Consider the following 23,365-nt stretch of genomic DNA (forward strand, 5'->3'; position numbering starts at 1 on the left):
AAATTGAACGAAAAAAAAAATCCTAATGTGTGTGTGGTTATTTCAGAATGCCGCTTCTCTTGCGCTCTCTCAAATCTCACTGGTTTTATATCCCAACCATGGGTGTGTTCATAACTGCAGACACGTCGACCAAGCCTCTTGGAAAATCGTCCAAGGTGAAGCCTAAAGGAGAGAGTATAAATATCATCAGGAAAAGGGAAGCTGACCTCCCCATCCACTTTAAACCACCATATTTGCTGCAAATATGCTACAGTGTTGAACCTGAAATGAACAAATAATAAAGTGTAATGCAATACTCAGAAAAACGAGTTGAGCGATTAAACAAAGCAGTTTCAGCATCAAGCTTAAGGGTGCTACAATTTGCAAAAAGAAGCACAAGTAGCATATAAGCAGAAAGTTGGCATAATTACTATTTAAGTATGAAAAGTCATTGAGAATTACAGGTGTCCAACTATTCATAAACTAATACTAGAGTCTGCAAACCAACCAAAACCACCTATTTATATTTTACTCATAGAAGATAGAATGGGACAGTTAGTAATCAGGTTGATTAGTTCATGGATCAGTAGGGCTCAAGACTACAAAATGAGAGCAACCCATCAAAACTGAACCAAATGGCCAATAGTTGAAAGTCAAAACATCATTCCAAGGCACAAGCAATTGAGAGGGAATCACACTCCTCTCCTCTAAGAGATTAATGTGTTATATTTAGCCTATTTAAATGTAAAGAAGCCTTTAAACAATTTTTTTCCCTCTCCATGACTCTCAACATAATTGACAGGTACTTTTGAATCCTTTACTATCAACTTTGGCATTTTAGAAAATGGTGATTTTTGGGTAAAGTTCCAAAATAATAGTAAGAGTATTTAAAACTTCGTTTCATTTTCTAGCATGTAAAATTGATAGGTTGAAAACCAACTGTTGGTGACACTAAATTTGTAGAGGAAGGAAAAATACTCCCAGGGGGTTCATTCACAGTTCACCATCACTAAAAGGTTTGTTCACATTAAAATAGGCTAATCTTAGAATTTGGGCTTAAAGCTTAACTTATTTATAGTCATTGTGGAATCTCAATCTTCTAAGACACCAGCAACATCAATCTTCTAAGACACCAGCAACAACAATGGATTCAGAATAGGCTCTAATGTCATCTTAGAATTTGGGCTCACAAACTCAATTTGTGAAGTGAGGGCTGCCCAAGCTTTATAAGGAATACATTGGACATATTTCTAGATGATGTGGGACCTCAACCTATTGAAAGCTGACATCCGAGTGGTTGCACAATACGATGTTTTACTTAGCCTTTCTGATTAGCCCCTTAGTAGCCCTTTCTAACATTGGTAGACCGCTATTAAGGCAGTTTTCCAACAACTAAACTGTAGCAAATTTCATCTTTTAGGGGACAGGAGTGTAATTTAAGCATCTAGCATGAAGCATGACTTTTACCCAACAATTAAAATAGCAAATCCATGTCGTTCATTCACAGAATCACATCAAGGCATGTAGATGTAAGTAGAGAAATTTAACGGGCAAATATAAAAATGCTTCCAACAAAGTGCCAGCCCCCCCTCCCCCCCATCAAATAAATAAATAAATATGCCGGGCCATAATTTGCTTTTCTAGGGGAGGAAAAGAATGTTAAGAGTTTAGCTGAGGATGCCTTTGACTGGCTGCCTGCACAGGACAATATAGTAATCGAGCTCCCAAGTAGTCCATACTCTATACCATAGCAAGCTTTACATAACATTTAGGCCAAATAAAAGTACAAACCAAGTAACTCACAGGGTCATTCAGTTTTGGTGGCCAACAACACAAGCAACATGGACATTTTCAGGTAGCATCTTTGTAATTCCTGGGTAAGATTTTACACCAACAAATTCCAAGTCACAGAGACTGCTATATGATTGTTTTATTTTACATGAATTACATTACACTTGGTATCTAAGCCTTGTTGATGATCATCTACATTCCTAGTCAATATATTAAGATAAGATGTGAAGATTTTCACTTGATTGGAACAAAAGCCATATCTTGGAATGCCCAAAAACACTGATAGATTTATCCATCTACACTAATTATTTAAGGACACTAAAAAGCACATATCCTTCAGATAAATCAAAGGGGTGATTCCTGGAGCATGGTTAAGGCAGTCAAGTGCCAGCAATTGCAAAAAAACTTTACTTATAAAGCCAATTAATGACTTTGTAAGGAAAATAACATGATCTATGAAGTATCCCACTGACAACTTCCATACAGACTGAAGTAATACAAATTCACTGACTTTCCATTCTTTTACTCGAAGCAAAGGTAAGTTACTGTTCCCTCCTCTTTACCTTTCTCCACACATTGCAAAAGCATACATAGTTAATCTAAGGATCACATAAAAAGGTAAACCTGTCAAACACCCTATACCAATATACCACCAAATTACCCCATTCACGTAAAAATGTGTTTCATGATACCAAAACATATTGTTACTTACAACTTGAGTACAGCACTGTCAACAAGGCCACCTGTGTCATACACTTGATAGAGGCATGCAAAAACATTACAACAACAAAACAAACACACCACTTTTCTATCATAGCAAGGAATTTGCCCGATTGGAAGAAAAACAAATGAATCTCAATTCCCAAAGCATTCTGTGGACATGTGCAGCACTCAGCACCTTCTATCTAGTTGCCAAAACTCCCCACCCTACCATTACATTATGGTTGTTACGTAGCAGTTAGTTATTATAGGCCAGTTAGTCAAGAGTTGCCTATAAATTAGAGGCGTGTTTGATCTACAATGGCTAGAGAGATATGCTTATGTTATTTAGTTTCCGCTGTTTGAACTGAATATCACATTTAAATTCATTTGCATGTTTACATCACTAACTATATTTGTTTTAAAAAAAAAATTAGTGGAAGAATTGCATAGGAATGAATGAATAATGATAAGATTTTATTTTATTTTTCTCGTAAGGAAATATATATAGATTTATGTAAAAGGATGGTACCGCCTTCCTCAACCTGCCACATTTCCCACTACAGCTTGGGTTCTATTAGTTTTTGTGATTTTCTTTATTCATTTCACTTTTTAGTTGAGCGTTTTCTCGAATAGTTTCTGTTAAGCTTTAGATTTTTATTGTTTTGACATTCTTATTCACGACGAGGCAAACACAAGATGTACCAGTTCTTAAGGATTGTTCGAATCGCATTCCTTGCGGGCAGTTTTGGATGCTTATTGGACCTAATGGGCGTGGAAAATCTACTTGAAGGTATGTTGCACGATTTTGGTCATCTTTTCGTTGTTTTTTTTGCTGTGTTTTTCCATTTGCTTCGGAGAGGTTAAAGGAAAGCCACTGCACCACCATAACCACCAACTCCCCACCGTGACCAACCTCCGACCACCACCAAGCAGCACTGCCGCACCACCACTGTCGTGCCGCATCATCACCATCTCCTCCACCCTTCATCCACCGTGACCTCTCTCTCTCTTTTTCTCTTCTACGCTTCCTTCTCCCTCTCTTAAGAGTTTTGATTGTTTGTTTGTTTGTTCCATTAACTCTTGAAATGGGTAAATTGGAGATTCGATGTATTTGTTTTGACAGAAAGCAAAGTATTTTATATTTGTTGAGAGGGTTGTAATGCTGAATGTTGTTTCCAACCAGTGGAGTAGGGATAAATTCTGCAATGGATGATATGAATTTGATTCAGCAAACCCAGATACATCACTTGGTTGTGAGGGAGATTGGCGAGGAGATTGATTTAGACATCCCTATGGATATTCTTTGCAAGATCTTCTTACTAAGCATGTAAAAGTGGTCTCTGAATTTTTGACAGCTCAGTATGATGAGGTTTGTTTCCTCCTTGACATATTTATCTGATTTTACCATATCAAGGCAGCACTTTTGTGCTGATTGAGAAAAAAATGTGTATATACCCCAGGAAATTGTTTGGAAAATAAATAAATCGATTAACTGTTCTGTTCTCTATGATATAATTAAGTGTTCATATCCTCATATTTGAACATGTACATAGTGCATATTGCAAATTGAATGATTAGTGTGGTTTTATCTCTCATATTGCATTTCATCTTTTCTAATAGGACTTTATGTTCCCGGTTCTTTGATGTATATGAGAAACTCTTGACATCTCCTAATTATGTCACAAGGAGGCAGTCTTTGAAGGTTTGTTCTGGCCATAAGTTTCGATGTTTTTGTTTCTCGATCATATTTTTATTTATGTGAATTTAACAATTTAATTTCTATGAATTTCAGCTTATCTCGGAATTTCTTTTGGAATCTCCTAATTCCCAGATAATGAAGCGGCATCTTAAAAGTTCGTTACTTGAAAGTCATGATGACATTGTTGAGGGTATAACTTCTCATAACCATGTGTAATTGTATCATATTCTCCTTTCTACCCATGACTAATAGGCATGCTTACATGATGCTTAGTTTATGTGTTTACTTGCTTCACTTTTCATGATTATATGCAATATGCTATGCACAACTGAATGTGAGGCACATATAGCTTGGTTTCTCAACTCTCCTTATGAATGTTAGGCACATATGGTGAAGAGTATTTTTATCTTATCTCCTAGCTCGATTTTACTGTTTTTTGTTTTATATCATTACCATAACCAATTGCATGTAATTTCCTCAGTTCCAAATTTCTGTGGTATGCTTTATCTCAAATCATTTATCAAGTAAAGAAACAGTGTTTGAACACATTTTCTTTCGATGATTTCATAGTTGATTAACAACATCTGGTCGGTTTGGTTATATACTTATATGTAAAACAGTAATATTATTAGTGTGAAAATTGAGATATACACCTGAGTCTCATTCAATGAGTTATGCTCTCCGTTCTCCTCTCTCTTTCATTTTTCCTCAATCTTCTTTTTTGCTAACGAGTTATGTTCTATTTTTGCGTTTAATTTGTTTCTAATCATTTGTCTTCACCTCATAACAATGGATGCTTCAAGCACCAGGTGCCACAAGTTACATAGGTTGCATAGGAAAGGACAAATTTGTAGAGGAGATGAAGAAGAAATGTACACTTGATGGTGTAAAGGAAAGTTTAATCTTGTGATTTGTCTCCTCCTTTCTTTGTGATAAGCTACTTTGTGTCTGACCTAAGAATACCATTTCTGAAATTGAATTTATTCATTCGAAAATCAAGTTAACTATTATGAAATCGACAATACACCTACAGGAACTTGTGATGTTTGTGTGATTGGTGGTGAAAGATCAAATGATCAAACTTTCCTTGACTGTTTTATTCTACTTATTATATGGCTCAATAATAATGATATTTTATGCTGTTTTTTAATAGTATACTTCTTCGGCTTAACATAATACTTGATTGCAAGGCAATTTGGAGGAGTTGTGTGGCTTAATAAAAGGTTATCAGTTGGGTGGCTTAATAGCTTAAAGGTTTATAAGAAGAGTGATATTTTTTTCTATCAATTTGTTCTTGTCAGTCCTGATATCTAGACAGCCTTATATATATAAAAAAAGGGAATAATGTCTTTCATAAACTATTTTAAACTAACATGCATCAACCATTCATTGCCTTGTGTGAAACTTCTGTTTCCGACCATGTTTAGAACTGACTTGATCATTTATTTGTATTTGCAGTCTGTGTATTTTCTAATTTTGCCCCATTTACAAGTTTTTGACCATGTTTACAAAACAACTGCGTCTGCTTGCAAAAAAGATTAAATGTTCTAGCTGTGTTGGCTTCAATTCATTTTCAAACTTTAAATTTCCAAGTTTCAGTAAATGCTTTATCAATTTGGTTCATTTATTTTTTCTACTGTGAATTTTGCTCTTTGAAAATCTACAAATGATGTATTACTATTGAACAGATCAGCCGAAATGGGAGAAGAACTTGCTGGTCAGCTGCTTAAGATTCAGCAGCAATACCCAAACTACGTGAAGGAGGTACAAGGAAGAGGATTGTTCATCGGAGTGGAGTTTAACAGCAAAAATTTATTCCCTGTATCAGGCTATGAGCTATGCAAAAAATTGAAGTATAAAGGAGTCCTTGCCAAGCCAACACATGATACATTTATCTGCTTTACTCCCCCTTTGCATAATGAAAACAAGAAGCAATGTCTTTATATCAAGTTATCATTGTATTATGTTAAAGTTTTGCCTCTTGAAAATTATTAGTTCATATTAGAATAATTATTGGAAATGAAAACTGGATTGCTGTGTAGTCCAGATTTTACTGAAGCCAAACTATGATCTATAAATAACCGAAAGCATACACGGCAAAACATAAATCGAAAAAAAAAAAAATCTGCTAACAAGTAAAGAAAAAATTGGATTAATAGAATGGTTGAATTGAGGAGTGTTTGTGTTGTACACAAGCCAAACTATGATTATTAGTTATTTTTGTTGAACCTGCCCTAAAAAATTGTGAATTTAGGATTTTGCTAGCTGCAGGTGGTAGTATGCAGTTTTGTATAAGGAGGATCTTAGCTAAAGACTAAACAAGGGAGTGAGAGACCACTACAAAAGATAACAGTTCAAAGCCTCAGAGTAGTAGTGATCCTTAATCTAAGGATGTTGTTACGCAATAAATAGGCTGAAGTTGGTGTGCTGTTACTATAACAACTACAGCTAAGATAATGAGTTTAAATACATTTGGGAGATCCCTTTGTTTTTTAATTCCTTCCTTTTCCCCTTCTTTTTTCCAAAATCTTCTTCCTTTTTTGACTACTTTGGATCACGATTAAATGCTTTTTTTCTGACTACTTCGGCGCATGTTCTATTGCGCCCACGATTACTATTAAAAGATGAGTCGTTCTTCTTTTCTCTTGATATTCCATTTTTTTATATCTAAAGCAAGTTACTCTATCCTTGATTTTGAGTTTGTGGGGTTATGGTTCCTACGTAAAACTAATTTTGTGATGTACTCATGTTTTTGGATGAAATGCCCCAATGGAATGATATGAATGAAGGTCTATAGCTAATAACTCTTTTATATAAATATTATGTTTTTCATTAGAGGGTGAGCCCTGGTGCAGCGGTAAAGTTGTGTTTTGGTGACTTGTTGGTCATGGGTTCGAATCCGAAAACAGTCTCTTTGCATATACAAGGGTAAGACTGCGTACAATATCCCTCTGGGCAATGGGGTACGCAGTTTTTTATTATGTTATATGTGTATACATAATAAATCATAAATGTAATCAGGATGAAAAATCATCTAATTTATCCTTATACTGGACATGAAAATTAAACTCAAGTGATTAATGATGAATAACTATAGTATTTAATGTTTTGTGACTTGATTAGTGCAACCTACGTGATAAAAGGATGGGATGAAGGTATCAAAACCATGAAGAAAGGTGAGAATGCCCTTTTCATTGTTTAGTATTGTTTAAAGTTTCCTTCTTTCTCTTTTTTCAAAATCTGATGGGGTGGAGTTCAATGTGACACAGGGTTAGTCTCATGCTTCCAAAATTTGAATTTGATCTTTACCATGTAACTGGATTCTCATTGCAAGTAACAATAATATGACTTTTTTCTTTTCTTTTTTCATGCAGGGTATTTTTGTCCTGCTGTGGTCAAGGCTGTGAAAACAATAAAGAAGGGAGAGAAAATTCTCTTGAATGTGAGTTTATGGTCCGTGGAAGTGAAAAGAAGGGTTTTAGGTGACTGTTGTTTGAGGTAAAGATTTTTTTTTAATCTTTTTTTCTTCTCCTGGCGAAGAACTTGATTTTGCTTGATATCTGAGTTTTATTGTGATCAAAATGCATATATCAAAACGAAAGAAAGCATCAAAATTGCTGTCACTGAAGAATTCAAGCAGACATATTTTATTTTTCATTTACGTTATTTACCGTGTTTATTTCTTTATTTTTCAGCTTTACTCATTTATTTATTTATTTTTCCTTCTCGCTCCAACTATTTTATTTGATTTAAACAACCAAATAAAATAAAAAACATAGGCTCACACGGCCCTTGCGTATGCACCGGCCACATACTAGTTTTCCTGGGCAAGTGAACACGGGTTCAGATTGGGAATGTTTAGTTGGCTTCTTCAAGTGCCAGATGATACGGTGTGGGAGGATGCACCAGGATCAATGCGCTTCACTGCTTCTGGCTATTGATTCCAGGCTGGGAACATGCAATTTCAGGAGACAACCAGTGTATATAGTGGCTTTTAAATTTGCCAAGTCACTAAAAATGGTCCATTCTTACAGTAAGAAAAAAATGGTCCATTCTTGTTTTAACTCACCCAATCCCAAAATAATTTTTAATTAAAGGCAATTGTTAATACTTTCTCTTTTTTATTACCCTTTTTATGATTTCCACATTGAATATTTTTTTTCTTAATTTTTTAATTAATGCTATAAGAGCATCGATTAACAAGAGTTTAAATTAAAAATTAAAGGTATTTTTTAAATTATGTGAATGGTACGAAACATTTATTTATTTCATTTATAATTAATATTTGTTGAAAAATCTTAATGTATATTTTTCTTTTGAAAAAAAAATTGTGTACTTTTAGTAGGATTTTTTTAATCATATTTTTTTATTTACAAAATTCGAACTTAGAATATAATATAAAGATTCAAGTCTAGTTTCACTTAACTCATGAAAATGAATAAAAGTGTTTAATTGATAAAAAAAAATATTACAACCATCTTTACTTTATATAATTTTTGAACTCCTTTTAATAAATTTATTATGAACAAAATTTTAAGTGTATTTTTATCCTTGTAAATTATAATATACTTTTACTTTAGGTAAGAGTGTTGATGACATAGGTTATGTTGTATTTATCTTTATTATGAACAATTGTTTAAGTATATTTTTGGTTTTCTAAATACAAATGAGTCAACTATGAGGAATTTTTATAAAATTTTAACTTTTTCAAGTCAATTCAACCATGATATTCTTTTACAATCCTATGATAATTGTCTGGTTTTGTAGAAAGTGCTTATAACATGCTCCAAAAGTATCCGGTTTATTGTTTGCACCTTTGATTAGGTGTATAAAATTAATTTTTAATAATGACAATTATAAAAAAAAAGACCCAATTGAAAAAAAAACAAAATCCAGTGACTCAATTCAAGAGAAGAAAATAAAATTAAGAAACCTAATTAAAATTTAGTAAAAATATAGACCTCAAAATAATTAAACCTATTTTAAAATTAGATGATAGTTTAATATAATTTTAGTATCTCTTAAAGGAGAATATTTTAATCTACCGTAAATTGTATGGCATTTAGTAAATATATAAAAAAAATTAAACCTATTTAACATTTTTTGAAATCCTCATTTTTTATCTAAAATTTGACACTTACTTTTTTTTCTCACATGCATATTTCTTCACGAACAATTTTATTCGAGACATCGTTGTACAAAATCATAAAAAATAATATATTTTATGAATGGTGGATTTGTTTGAATAAATAATTTAATTAAGTACTTATTTAATCTTTTTTATTATAAGTTTGACTATGAAATATTGAAAAAGATTTAAAAATGTTTTAATATTTTTCACAAAAATACTGAAATAAATTAAATTATTAAAAAATTAGGTGAAAAAAATATTAAAATAAATTAAGTTATAAAAAAATAAGTCACTCTCAAAAATCAAATAAATTATTCTCAACCCCTTTTAAATCTCTCTCAATTTTTCATCTTTTTCTATATTTATTACTTATTAATATATTTTGTTTTATTATTACATTTTTCTTAACAAAAAGTGCTAGTAACATATTCTTATCCATACATATTATTAGTTAAATTTTATAAAACCAAAAAGACTCATTAAATATGAGATAATACTATTAAAATTTATGATTTTCAATCAATTTTTACGAATAATAAAGAGTATAGTATTTTCAAAACAGCGTATTAAGAAATTATATTGATATCATTTCCTTCGCTGTATATGACTGCATACACTTCAGTTCACACATGTGAATTTTTCTAATCCTATATCTAAATTAAACGATTACCGATCGGATAAACTAAGAAAAGAAGTTTCAAAACCCGCGGCTCCGTGTCGTGGTGCGTAGCGGCCGCGTTATTCGACCACAAGCCAAGAATCTTAAAGTAAAGTAGTAAAAAAATAGAAAAAAAATATATGTTTAGTTAATATATTTTCATGAAATTTTATTCTCAAAATATATGTTGATGTTATTTTTTACTTTGACAAATAAATTATATTGTTCATTTATAGTGCCAATTAATAGAAGTAATATTTGAAAAATAAACAAAATTAAAAGGAAATACAAAGAGGAATACACAGCAATCATTGAATAATGATTGTATAGATGAAGATAAAAATGAAGCTCTTGAAAGTTATAAATCGATATTTTTGAGAGAGATATATTAATAATTTTTTAAAAATAAATAAATAAAATTATTTTCCACATCATTTTAATCCGTTTTTAAAAAATACACTGTGTTTGTTATGTGAGACAGAAATTAACTGTCATTTGTAAGAATAGACTAAAAATAAGTTTTATGTAAAGTATAAAACTAAATTGAATGCTATAAATATTCAAATAATAAAAATAAAATTTTATAAATTTGATGATATTTAGATTAAAAATATATTTTATCCTTTAAAAAATTGATAAATCGTTGAAAGTGAAAGTGGGGTAGATATACAGTAAGTAAGCTTTTTGACTCACCATCAAAGTTCTAAATTAGTTTTTTAAGTTGCATTAGTCAGAATTTTTAATCTTTAAAACTTTAAAAGCTTTCCGTTAATTATATAAAATACATTTATTTCAATCTTTTTATAAAATAAGTGAAAAATAAAGGTTATATTTACCACATTTTTAATTAACAACTTTCTACACTAACAATACATAAATGAATATTAAACTCTTTAAATTAATCTGTAAAATTGTATAACTTAGAGTCTAAGATATGAAATTTTAAGATTCTCGGTTAACTTTTAATCTTATAAAATATTATATTATATTATAAAAGTTAATTAAATTATTATTTTCCAGTAAAAAAAAACTAATTTATTATGATAATTTGTAATTTAATGACATTACAAAAAGTTTATACAATGTTAATACATATACTATTTTTCTAATTTAAAACACATTTCTATCGAAAATGAAAACAAAAATCATGAATATTTCTATTTTAAATAAATGGCACCTTGTGAGAAAAAGAATATAAACATAAAAAATTATGATTAACACAGTAGAATTAATTTAGTGATAAATAAGGTTGAAATATGATGCAGAAGAGGGAATAAGCATGTATGTGCAAAATCCAGTGTCCTGGTTGAAATGACAGTTTAAGTGGACGTGGACCAGCCCATTTGGCACAAAACCTGTGGCTCATTTTTTCCAAACAAAACTATGGGCAGTTTCTGTCAGCACTAAACTAACATAACCAAACCAGCTGCTTCACCCTTTGTATTACTATTTGCTATATATCTATCCTTGTCTTTCTTCCAAGTTCCCACCAATCTAACAAACATGCTTCTGCATCATCATCCTTCCTATAATACCGTCTCTTCCCTTTTGCTTTTTCCTCTCCATCATTGACTTCTGCCAAGTCTTTCAAAAAGCTGATCTAAGGAATAATAACCTACACGAGGTCTTCGTGGAAGAAGATACCATTGCCACTTGCCACATGCCAAGCGATCAGGTGAATGTTACTTATGATGTTAATTACTCTACGTCCATCTCACTCTTAATTTCTTAACACGAGTCCTTTAGTCAATTGCTTTTTAGTTTTTACCCCTTTTGAAATTCCAATCTCATTCCAACTTTGCACAAACATTTTTCCTAGCGGTGGAAAATTGGATTTTTTTTTTTTTTTGGATATATAGAAATATTGGTGAAGTGGTCTTTATTAAGAGTTGATGGAACCCAATGCACTAGGTGGTGGAATATTTCCTAACATAAGTAGTGGTTTGCTAGGAGTAGAAAACCCTTTACAGCCGCAACAACAACAACAACAACCAAACCTTCAAAACCAGCGAAACCCTCACCCTTTGCACCATCCCCAAATGGTTTCCTACGCCACTCACCATGACACTGACACACATCATCAACAACAACCTCCTCAGCAACCAATCAAACATGGCTACAACTTTTCAGCCATCAAATCCAGCAAGTCACAAAGCACACTCAGTGACGAAGATGAACCAGTGTTCACAGCAGAAGACAACAGCTCCGGGGACCCCAAGAGAAAAGTGTCCCCGTGGCATAGAATGAAGTGGACTGACACCATGGTTAAGCTCCTAATAATGGCGGTTTATTACATTGGAGACGAGGCTGGTTCAGAATGCACTGATCCAACCAAGAAGAAAGCCTCTGGGCTGCTTCAAAAGAAAGGGAAATGGAAATCAGTGTCGAAGGGCATGATGGAGAAGGGTTACTATGTGTCTCCTCAGCAATGTGAAGACAAGTTCAATGACTTGAACAAGAGGTACAAGAGGGTCAACGACATTCTAGGTAAGGGCACAGCATGTCGGGTGGTGGAGAACCAAACCTTGTTGGACACTATGGATCTGTCGCCAAAGATGAAGGAAGAAGTTCGAAAGCTCCTCAACTCAAAGCACTTGTTCTTCAGGGAAATGTGTGCTTACCACAACAGTTGTGGCCACAACAACAACTGTGGCAGTACTTCCAACGTGCAACAATCAACCGAGGCTCAACCACCACATCAACATCAACAGCAGCAGTGTTTGCACTCATCAGAGAACGGGGTGGGGAGTCTGAGAATGTTGAAAGAGGATGAGGATGAGGACGATGATTCGGAGGAGTTTTCTGATGAGGATGAAGAGGAATCAGGAGAAGGAGGATCAAGGGGTATGGAGGAGGATGAAAATGATGTGATTAGGAGGAGAGCAAGGAATAAGGGAGGGTTTGGTGTTTCATCATCACAGATGATGCAGCAATTGAGTGGTGAAGTGAGTGGTGTGTTGCAAGACGGAGGGAAGAGTGCTTGGGAGAAAAAACAGTGGATGAAGAAGAGGGTTGTGCAGTTGGAGGAGCAGCAGGTGAGTTATCAAATACAGGCGTTTGAGTTGGAAAAGCAGCGGTTGAAGTGGGCCAGGTTTAGCAGCAAGAAGGAGAGGGAAATGGAGAAAGACAAGCTTCAAAATGAAAGGAGGAGGTTGGAAATAGAGAGAATGGTCTTGCTACTTCGCCATAGGGAGCTTGAATTGGTCAATGTTCAGCAGCAGCAGCATCAACAACAACATTCTTCTACCTAGGCCAGAAGAAATTACTGTGTAAATTTTATGTATGGTAGTTGAAATTATAAGAGCATATGTAGACTAGGCGAAATAGATGAAAAAGATTGTTCATTTTCTGTGCTCATTCTAACTAATTTCAAACATATATAGTATGCTTGCTTGTAGACAGTTTTTTCTTTCTTGTGTTAACTGTTAAATAAATATATAGCATGTTTTACTAAATATATATATCTCTACATACTTCGAGTTCTATTTCTATAACCAACTTCATAGGGAAATTTACTAACGAATGATTTTTCTGGGAATAAAACTTTTTTTATAAACGAGATGTTCATTGGGGACAAAAGCAACAAAGTGATCTGACGAAAAATGACAGAATAAGTTGTAATGTTACATTGTGTTTGCTAAAACTAAGGCAATGTAGCTTTATCTTTAGAAGAAAATAACAAAGCGACGAGTTATAAGTTATTGGTATTGAGCTGCTAGAGAGGGAAAACATTGAGTGTACCTCCCATTTAGGATGTAAGGAAGGAGGTGGAAAAGTAACAATTTTTTCCTATGAAGTTTTGACTAATGCAATAAATAATTAAGATTAAGATGTGTGGCAGAACCGGTGCTGACAACTACAAGAAAAAATAACAACAAAAAAATTAAGACCACGCCCGGTGGGACTCGAACCCACAATCGCCTGATTAGAAGTCAGACGCCTTATCCATTAGGCCACGGGCGCTTCTTGAAATTACGACGCAAAATGTAAAGTATATATACTTTTCCATGATTAATAAAGTGCAACGGTACAAGAAAGGCAACGATTTAACAATTTTATTAGAAAACATGCTTCAAATAAAACCAATAAATTTTGGTAAAATAATTTTATTGCATTCAGTTGAGTAAACATTAACTTTAGCCTTATTTTAACCTTGCATGATAAACCATGTCCTAAAGTCTTAAACCACTGCTCCTAAGTCCTAATGATAAATATTCTCAGAGTAAAGACTAATGTTTTTTAAACTGAGCTCATCACCAAACGTTTAAAGATACAAATTCATAATTTAATCTCTTGTTTCTTACGTGACAAGTGATAATTTTAAATTGATACAAAAAAAAAAGATAATATATGTTCAATAAGATTAAACAACCAATAATAAATGATAATCATAATCATATCCAGCAAAGTCACGTAACCATTAGTGTTTCAAAGTCCTGCAAAGGACGATGAATGAAAAATTCAATTTTACAACATAAAAGCTGGATAAAGGATAACGTATCATCTCATCATGTGCTTAATCTTGGTAAGTGGTAACTTCATATTGAACCTTCTTTCGCCTCAAGAAAGATTTGTTAGGGAGTTTTTTTTTCTTTGATGAAAAAGGTTTAAAGTGATACTCTTTCGATTTTAGCAACAAAAGACTGGGTCAACCAGTTTCTAGTTTTTCATTATTGACGAGCTTTAGGTTGTTTTTTTCTTCTTTTCAATGGAATTAAGTTGTTTCCCTAGAACTTCTGATTTGGAAAATCCAACTTTCACGAGTTCGCAAATGCATTCGTTAGAATTCAAACCTGTTTTTTCAGAAGTTGTTACTTTGTCTTTCTTGATATAAACAAGTCAACTTCGGCAAGTAAATCAGATAAATATAAAAGGGTAAAATATGGTCATTGTATTTGTTGGAAACCATAGCATAGAAGCATACCACAATATTGCTCATAATTAGACGTATACCACCAAACCAATACAGTATAACGTCGTACAACTGTCTACTGCCTACAAAGAGCACAACCAATTGGTAGTCTATTTGCTGGACAATATAACGAATACACACTTCTTTTCAAATTCTCCATGTGGAAAACTTTAACCAAAAAATTGGCATCAGGGCATATTCCCTCTGGTTTTTAAGTTTGACATCATGTAATAATAATTAGCCTAACATTCATTTTCAATCACAAAATATAAATAGTCACCAAACCCGGTGGAGATAACCTCAAAAAGTGGAAGCAGAATGATCAGCTACTGCCAAAAACTTGAAGACCAAAAAACAAAAAGCCTAAACTGTAGTTAGATCAATGCACTTAATCTTCAAGCTCGATAATCTTAACTACGGATGCATCACCAACTTTCTGGCAAACAACTACTCGATCGTGTGACTTTATAACTCCTGATGCTTTTCCATGATCAAGGGCAACCTTTAGAATAGACTCGTTTGTGGCACTTGTTGACTCGGCCTGCAGGAAGAATATGAAATCAATGTCTAGTTAAGTCTCCAAGCATTAAGTGATGGGGTCGTCAAAAAGCAACATGTATAAACAGATAAACCGTACCACCCTATATTCTAGCTTCCGTATGGCTTGATCTAAATTCAACACTCAGCTTCTTCCCCCAAAAGAAGAATCCCATAAATAATACAAAAAAAATTATGAAACAATCACTTACAGGATGTCGGGGATCGGCAAGCATGGGAAAGAGACCTCTGACAATAAGTGATTGCCTAGCCTGTGTCAAAAAATTGAATTGTAAGTTGGTAAACAAGATGATCCAACGTAACACAATATACATCCTGGTAAAGTTTCTAATCATTAGACGAACAAATGTGTCCAAATCTAGGGCAGTACGGCATCAACTTCCAAAGCTCGATACAATTCATGGTTGCATTTCCTTTACACAGGATACAATTAATTACGGGCGAGAATACTGGAGAGTGAAATTAGATTAGTACTATCATTGAGACGTAAAAAATGTCCGGTAGATAAAAAAAATTATAATCGATAATACTTGACAGAAAAACAAGATTGTAAAATATAATTGATACAAAAATATATACTAGAGAAGTAGTATATTAATTACATTAATTGTAAATAGGCTTTCCCACAAATGAGTTGGCAGTTGGTCCTGGAAACGGACAAGAATAAAATGTTCTTAGCAATGCAAAGCACAAAAAAAAAACATTTATTTATAAACTAAAATTTAATTCATATATGTATCTAGGAGGGGGGGTTGGAACTAAACCTAACACCACTCAATAGTTTCTTAAAGAAAATAAATTGGATCAATGCATTAATTATAGAATAACCAATTTTATGCAGTTCTTGCTTGTATATATTCAGAAAAGTTAAATAAAAATAGTTGTGACCTGGTTGGTGGTTTTCGTTTGTTTGAAAAATATATTATACATAATTTTAATGCATCTCAATAGATTAAAAAATGATTTTGGATTAATGTAAAACTGTATGAACCGGATACAGACATTCTACCTCAACACAATGGAATTTGTTAGAAGTTCATTTAACAAAAACTCAGAAAGTTATTCATTAACCACCCTAGAAAGTGTTATTCATTAATCATTGGTGTGATAGTGGTTTTTTACTTGCAAAGATATGTCCTAACTCAATTATCTTATCAAATCCAATCCTTAAAATCAGGCAATTTAGTTTTTACCAAAGCTACATATAAAATCATATCAGTAATAGAATCCAAACTGACAACAGGACAAGGGGGTGTCAGTTACATCCTTGGACACCTAACAGAAAATAAGATGCAAATGAGACAAAAAGATCTAACCTCAAAAGCTCCACTGAAGCTCCATTTCAGCTGATTTGACTTGAGTCGGGGGATCACAACAGAGAGAACCGGCATGGTTGGTCTATATTTTGCTATCAATCTGAAAAGCGCATGTGATGCTTTTAGAAAAGCCTTACAGTCACAAGTGGAATACAGAGAAGAAAAATTGATTTGGACATTAATTGATCCATAACATTCATTTTCCAGGATTACATCAAATTTAGAAGCTAGCCAGTTTATCTCTCCAAGATACTAAATATGAATATATTCATTTCAAATTATTTGTTGACACTACCTTGCAGCCCTTCCAGAAGAAGTGAAACAAATAATAACAGAAGCCTTCACCTTAATAGCTGCTCGTACCTAAACAAATAGGTTTTGCATATAAGAATTACCTTTCAAAGATTAAATAAAACCAATCACCAAGACAAGAAAGCAAAAATAATAGACAAAAAATACTTTTTTAAGATAGAGGCAAGCACTAGAAACTAAAAACAAGCCCACAGCACAAGGCTAACTCTAATGTGGGATCAAGGAGGATCAGATTCATGCATCTTTACCCTGTGAGCATCTGCTGATATTGCAACCAAAACACATGACCACTATGTCACAACTCACAAGACAGTAACCTTATTTTTGCACTCTCACCATTTCATGCACAAGGAACCAGCAAAAAATAAAAAAAGGGGAAAAGTTGAATGTAATTACCGCAGAGGATGCAATAGATTCCAAGTGGGTCATGGGTTCTCCAACATATTTGACGGTTTTCTTAAAATAAAGATCTTGATTGAAAACTTTCTCAGCCTGAAATAGAAGATGGAGATCTCAGCCAAAATTTTGAGTGACATAATGGCATTTCAAATAAGAGATTATTTCATGAATCAAAGGAACTCTGCCAACAAAGGATTCACATTCACATAACTAATGACACTATTATCCAAAGGTATTCTTTCAAACCACCATATGATAGAAAAAGCAAAAATGCTAGAAAGAAATAGATATTCAGAAAAAGAATAGGTGACAACAACATAGTTTCCAGCATTTCTTAGAAGATTTTGTCTAAATGAAGTCGATAGTATCTTCATCTAGTTAGATGAAACTTCGGAAATGAAATAGTACACAAATCAAAGAAATGCTAGAAATCAATGATAAGTAAAAATACAGCACTTCAATATATCAATTCCAAATTAGAAGTGTTTTTACATGATTGAAGTTGTCAAACCACAACACAACACTATAAGATACCAATTCCAAATTATTTAGGCAACAGACCTCATAATACACAGAAGAATTTGATCAGAAATGTTCCCTAAAATACAAAATCAACATCTAGAACAAATTTTAAGTATCAAATGAAATTAAAGAGCAATGAAGTGTACTTACTTCTGCACAAATTTTGCCAACTGTGGAAATAGTCTCAACAGGGTATAACCCGCGTAAGGTCTCAGCACCTAGAAGTATTGCATCACTTCCTGTATATTAATAACAGTTAAACAAATATCCATTAAATGATTATAACAAAACCATGCAGAACAAACACTATAAGAAAACCAAATTACTGTGAAGGGTCAAAATCAGAAAAAATCAAAGGAGAAATGTTTATTGAACGTCTTTAATAATCACCTAAAGAAGGTTGTTGGGTAACACACAAACAAATGTCAAAAGCACAACAACAAGCACACTGAATATATAGGCACCAATGAACCAAAAACTAAATGATTGAAACAAACAGGCCAAATTCTGAAAATGAAGATAGCAATATTTTCTGCCTCCGATAGTCACCTACAGAAGGTTACAAGTTACCATGCAAACCAATGTTGAAAACGCATTAGACAACTTCAAGGCTCAAGCAAATAGATAGGCACTAAATGGAAGAGAAATGACATACGTGAAATGTAGAGGGGGGAAAAAAATCCTGCATCTCTCATTTGTAGACCAGTGGTGCGTACAGTAATACAATGGCACTGATAACACACTTCATTTTTCTCACATACACAAATGATTTCAATTTCTTATTTTCACCACTCTCTAACTTCCTCTCTCACTTTCACAGACACACTCTCCTTTTCCTGGTATATACCCCATCACACTTTTCTTTGTGCTACACAGAAGAACTTTCAATTTCTCAGCTCACTTACATTCACTTCTCACACAAGCACTTACAACACTGTACTGGAGCATTGCACATATTTCTATGTCCTATAGTTGGTTGAATTTCACTATTTTACAATATCTAGAATATTAAAATGTATAAGTCAGCCAAGTTACCATTTTCATAAGTCTACAATATTATAGACCATAGTACCTCCAAATCCAATATCTACTAAAAATCAGAACTTTTGAGCATTAAATAGAGTTGGTTACAACTTTATTCTAATATGAAAATTTTAAGGTACCAAAATCTAAACTTAAAGAGAAGAGAAATATTTCCTGGAAAGCCTAGTAGTCACCAACCTAACTAGTGGCATCATATGACAAGTGACTTACCATCTAAAACAGCATTGGCAACATCAGTGGCTTCTGCACGAGTTGGTCTTAAGTTGTCAGTCATGCTATCCACAACACGTGTAAGCACAGCAGGTTTCCCAGCCATATTACACTTGTATAGGGCAGATTTTTGAAAGAAAAATACCTACAAAAGCAAATGGCAGTTGATTAACATCTCTGCAGGCATTCACATCATGGAGACAGCAAATGATCATAACCCATAACTTCAATCTACACAGAAGATTAATTGCAAGAATCTCCTCACCTTCTCCGGGGGAAGATCAATGCCCAAATTCCCACGGGAAAGGATAATACCATCTGCTTCTCGTAGAATCTCATCAAAATGGGTCAATCCCTAGAAAACACAGGTGTACATATGCAATTGAATCAGAATGGCTGATAGGAATCTAATTTACAGAGAAACTAAGCTCTCCAGTAAATTATGAAAAAATGCAGTTCACCTCAACATTTTCAATTTTTGCAAATATTTGAGTCTGGCTTAGATCACCTAACTTAGAAAGGAATTCACGTGCCTGCATTTCAAACACAAAAGAATTCTGTTAATAGAAAACCTGAAACAGCTAAAGAAAAATAAATTAAATGACCAATAATGAACTCCAAAAGACTAAACCAAAGTAAAGAATGTGGAACACAAATTACCTGGCGGACATCTTCAGCATGCCTAGTATATGACAATGATAGAAAATCAATTTTGTTTTTTACTCCCCAGGTGCTTATAACCTGCAAGGAAAGAATAACAGCCCACAACTTTAAAGAAGCCTATATTAAAGCACATGCAAACTATACATATTTTGATGATAGAAAACTCGTTAAAACATGGAAGTAAAAAGTAGAAATTACCTCCTTGTCTTTATCGGTGAGGGTAGGCAAGTCAATATGAACTTGAGAGGCATGCAAAGTGAACAATGACCCAGCCAATGTTGCCGAATTCTTTATAGTACAAATGACATCCTGCCCTTTAACTTCAGATACCTGCATAGTTTCAGGAATAACTCAACATGCATGAAGGACTTCAACTATTCCTATTTATGTTATCCTATGCCATTGCTATTGATTTTGAAAATATCAACAAAATTTTAACTTAAATTATACAAAATCACAATATAGACTCAATCAAATGGTTAGTATAGATTTTAAAAAAACTGAAGGACACGACAATAAAAAAAATGAAAAGGGGCTTATCAGAACAAATTTTGTCTTCTGTGCCCAACTCATTACCTCTAGCCATACGGAAGTAGTTTCACTTCCTGTGAACAAGTATTGACCAATAAAAATGGTGTCTCCCTTCGTCATTGACTGTAAACAATTCAAACAAGATTAAGGTTCAAACAATGCATGAGAAAAAAATAAAATGAGTCCACATAATATATGGATTGTATTCAATAACAAATTGCAATTCAAGCAAAGGGCCTGTAAGGAATCATGCAAATGCAATTTACTATTTATAACACCATAAGCAAGATCAAAATCGCATAGATAGCTGAAATTTACAGCTAGTTTTAACTAAGAAAAGGTAGCAAGTTGAGATTGTTTCCAATCCAAGCAAGACCACGGGCAACAAAGAGTAAAACTGACTAAAAGAAATCACACAGGTTAATACTCCCAGAAAATATGTACAAGAAAAGCAAGTCGGTCACATAATATCATGAGAAGGCTGAAAACTTTAACAAACCTTTGCCAATCCATCGAAATTGATCGGCAGTATCTGCGAAGACGCTTCTTGTCCCCGGTCTGGAGTCAGAACAACCTGACCATCGGCCTGGAGCGAGATCGCTTTCTCACTTTTGTTAACAACCTGCATCTCTGCACCAACAGTGTCCAGCATAACCTGGCAAAGGCAACAACAATAGTGTAACCAACACTCAGCTCCTTTTCCATCACATACAAGAAACCTAACCAACAACAATGCATGCGTACACAAATTGTAGGGACATAAATAGACATTCCCCATGCACTCAACAAAACCTTAATCCTAACAAAATAGACGCCAAACATGTAAAAGTAAAACACAAGGGTTTCATTTCTAACTTCTTCTCAAAGCAATCGACTTTTTTAGAATGTTTGTACCAAAAAAAAAATATTATTAAGTTATAAAAAAAAAAAAAAAAAAACTCACAGCACAGAGTTTCTTAGTAGTCTTGATAGCATTCTTCAGATTCTCCAAAGTTTCCTGATGATATTCAGGGTCACCCCAAGAGAAGTCGAAACGAGCCACTACAATAAAAACAAGTAGATACTCTCACATCAAATAAACGTTTAACAAACGGTAAAATATTAGAATAACAATGAAGCAAAAAGTAAGAGACAACGACATATACGGATATACCTGACATTCCAGCTTTGAGACAAGCAGAAATAACCTCGACCGATCGAGATTTAGGACCCAGGGTACCAACGATCTTCGTCATTGCCGGAAAGAAATTCTGAAAACGCAAAACATATTTATTTTAAAAAAAATAAAGAAAGAAAAGAATGTTGAAGAGAAATAAGAAGAAGAGACTCACAGGCTTGGATGGTTCGAGGATGGAAACCATGCGAATGGGTTCCTCGAGAAGTAAGTGACCGGAATGCATTTTTGCTTCTTTTTCACGCACACGCAGAGAGACAGGGAGCGAATAAAGAGAAAGAAGAAGAAGAAGAAGAAGTTTGATGAGCAGTGACACAACGCTGTTTTGTAGAAGGTTTTAGGAATATGCTTGCGCTCTTCTATTGACCCTTGCTTTAACCACTTTTTGTTTTCGTTTTACTTCACTTTTTTTCTTCCTATAATTCCTACTCCACTACAAGAAGTGGCTGAAGGGTTAAATATATTTTTTCCTTGGCTCAAAATTTGCAATTTCAAAGTAATTTTTTAGTTATCTAATTTAAGAATAGCAGAAATTTAATTTTATCAGAACTAAAATATCACATATTAAAGATTAAAAATGAGCTATTTTTAAAATTAAGAAATTATAAATTTAAGAGACAAAAAAAAACTTAGCCTAAATCTAATGGAATAAAAAAATATTTAAACCTATGAATAATAAGAGTATATCACCCAATTATTCTTCAGTTAGTACTGGGTTACATTAATTACACAATACCTAATGTTGTATTTTTCTTAAAAAAAGTTTTGCTGATTTCGTAAGTAGCTCAATGTTTTTCCTATGATATTAATTGTAAATGACATGAACAATTTGTTTTTAGCTCATTCGGTGCGGAGAATTTGTTTGTCGTTAGCCTAAGGAAGAAAAGGTTGAGACGTGATGACCTTTTGTAAAATTAATTTCCGTGTAGCATAACTCCGCTGCTATATGAAGGACTTTTATTTTGGTATGTGAAGGTCTTTTATTTTGGTATGTGAAAGGACTTTTTTTTATGACATTCAAAAGCTAGGATAACTATTTTTAAAATAGGTTAAATTCACGACTTTTTTTTTCCTAATTCCTCCCAAATTTAAAAGTGCGTATATTTTTCCCTGAACAAAATATCTAATCAGCTAATTATGGCTTTATTTGGTGGGGCATGATAAGGTAATTTTATCATTTTTATCCAATCTGTTTATCAGTTAAAATTTTATCATATGATGAAGATTGAGTTAAAACTTAAAAACTAGCCAATCAAATAGGATTAAGAAATATTTTCTCTATTTACTCTTGACTTTTTTTTAGTACCTTTATATAAAAAAAAAAATTCATGTGTCCAGAAATGAAATAAAACTTATATTCTTCTTGTGGTTTATTGATTAATTGCACATGACACATGTAACATGGTATGATAATGACAGAGCTCCTAATAAAAAAATATAATTATGTGAAGGAGGAACCAAAATGGAAAATTTTAACTCTTTTCAACTGGTTGTTTTTCTTTTATAGTATGTGAGACACTATTATGTCCTTTTTTTTAATTAAATCATTCAGTTAAAATCACTTTGTTATAATAAGGTTATTTAATTTTCAAATACAAAAGAATAAAATTCTTAACGAGAGGCATCAACAAATCATTCAAGGTTGTTTGCTCAAGCATTCCACCAATTAATAAACTTCTCCAATTCTATTATCCTCTTGCTTAATCCAAACTTAGATGTGAAGCTTCTCTCTTATTCCATTAAGTGTTATTCAATTGAAAAAAA

General features: G+C 33.2%; 2 protein-coding genes, 1 non-coding gene and 1 pseudogene across 5 annotated transcripts; 2 read left to right on the top strand and 2 right to left on the bottom strand.

Annotated features, from left to right (window-relative positions):
• Positions 1 to 2,994: 2,994 nt before the first annotated feature.
• LOC114399843 (protein Mo25-like) lies at positions 2,995 to 6,272 on the top strand. 2 transcript variants are annotated; one of them, XM_028362062.1, is made up of 5 exons: positions 2,995 to 3,262; positions 3,656 to 3,841; positions 4,093 to 4,174; positions 4,265 to 4,361; positions 4,981 to 6,272. In XM_028362062.1, the coding sequence occupies exons 2-5, from the start codon at positions 3,834 to 3,836 to the stop codon at positions 5,079 to 5,081; spliced, it is 288 nt and encodes a 95-aa protein (XP_028217863.1). In that variant the 5' UTR covers positions 2,995 to 3,262; positions 3,656 to 3,833; the 3' UTR covers positions 5,082 to 6,272. The 2 variants fall into 2 exon arrangements, with proteins under 2 accessions (XP_028217863.1, XP_028217864.1); XM_028362063.1 differs by having other exon boundaries at positions 5,860 to 6,269.
• Positions 6,273 to 11,389: 5,117 nt separating this feature from the next.
• Positions 11,390 to 13,361, top strand: LOC114398199 (annotated as a pseudogene).
• Positions 13,362 to 13,850: 489 nt separating this feature from the next.
• TRNAR-UCU lies at positions 13,851 to 13,923 on the bottom strand. The gene has a single exon. It is a non-coding gene; the product is annotated as a tRNA-Arg (tRNA).
• Positions 13,924 to 14,828: 905 nt separating this feature from the next.
• LOC114398116 (pyruvate kinase 1, cytosolic-like) lies at positions 14,829 to 21,996 on the bottom strand. Of its 2 annotated transcripts, XM_028360264.1 has the most exons (17): positions 21,759 to 21,996; positions 21,581 to 21,677; positions 21,371 to 21,468; positions 20,927 to 21,082; positions 20,473 to 20,550; positions 20,095 to 20,226; positions 19,894 to 19,974; positions 19,695 to 19,766; positions 19,499 to 19,588; positions 19,234 to 19,378; positions 18,130 to 18,218; positions 17,455 to 17,550; positions 17,042 to 17,109; positions 16,747 to 16,846; positions 16,033 to 16,077; positions 15,622 to 15,681; positions 14,829 to 15,413 (listed from the first exon to the last, which is right to left on the bottom strand). In XM_028360264.1, the coding sequence occupies exons 1-17, from the start codon at positions 21,825 to 21,827 to the stop codon at positions 15,261 to 15,263; spliced, it is 1,629 nt and encodes a 542-aa protein (XP_028216065.1). In that variant the 5' UTR covers positions 21,828 to 21,996; the 3' UTR covers positions 14,829 to 15,260. The 2 variants fall into 2 exon arrangements, with proteins under 2 accessions (XP_028216065.1, XP_028216067.1); XM_028360266.1 differs by lacking the exon at positions 16,033 to 16,077 and having other exon boundaries at positions 21,759 to 21,993.
• Between the last annotated feature and the right edge of the window lie 1,369 nt (positions 21,997 to 23,365).

The sequence above is a fragment of the Glycine soja genome, chromosome 19 (assembly GCF_004193775.1).
Source record: "Glycine soja cultivar W05 chromosome 19, ASM419377v2, whole genome shotgun sequence".
Lineage (NCBI taxonomy): Eukaryota > Viridiplantae > Streptophyta > Magnoliopsida > Fabales > Fabaceae > Glycine > Glycine soja.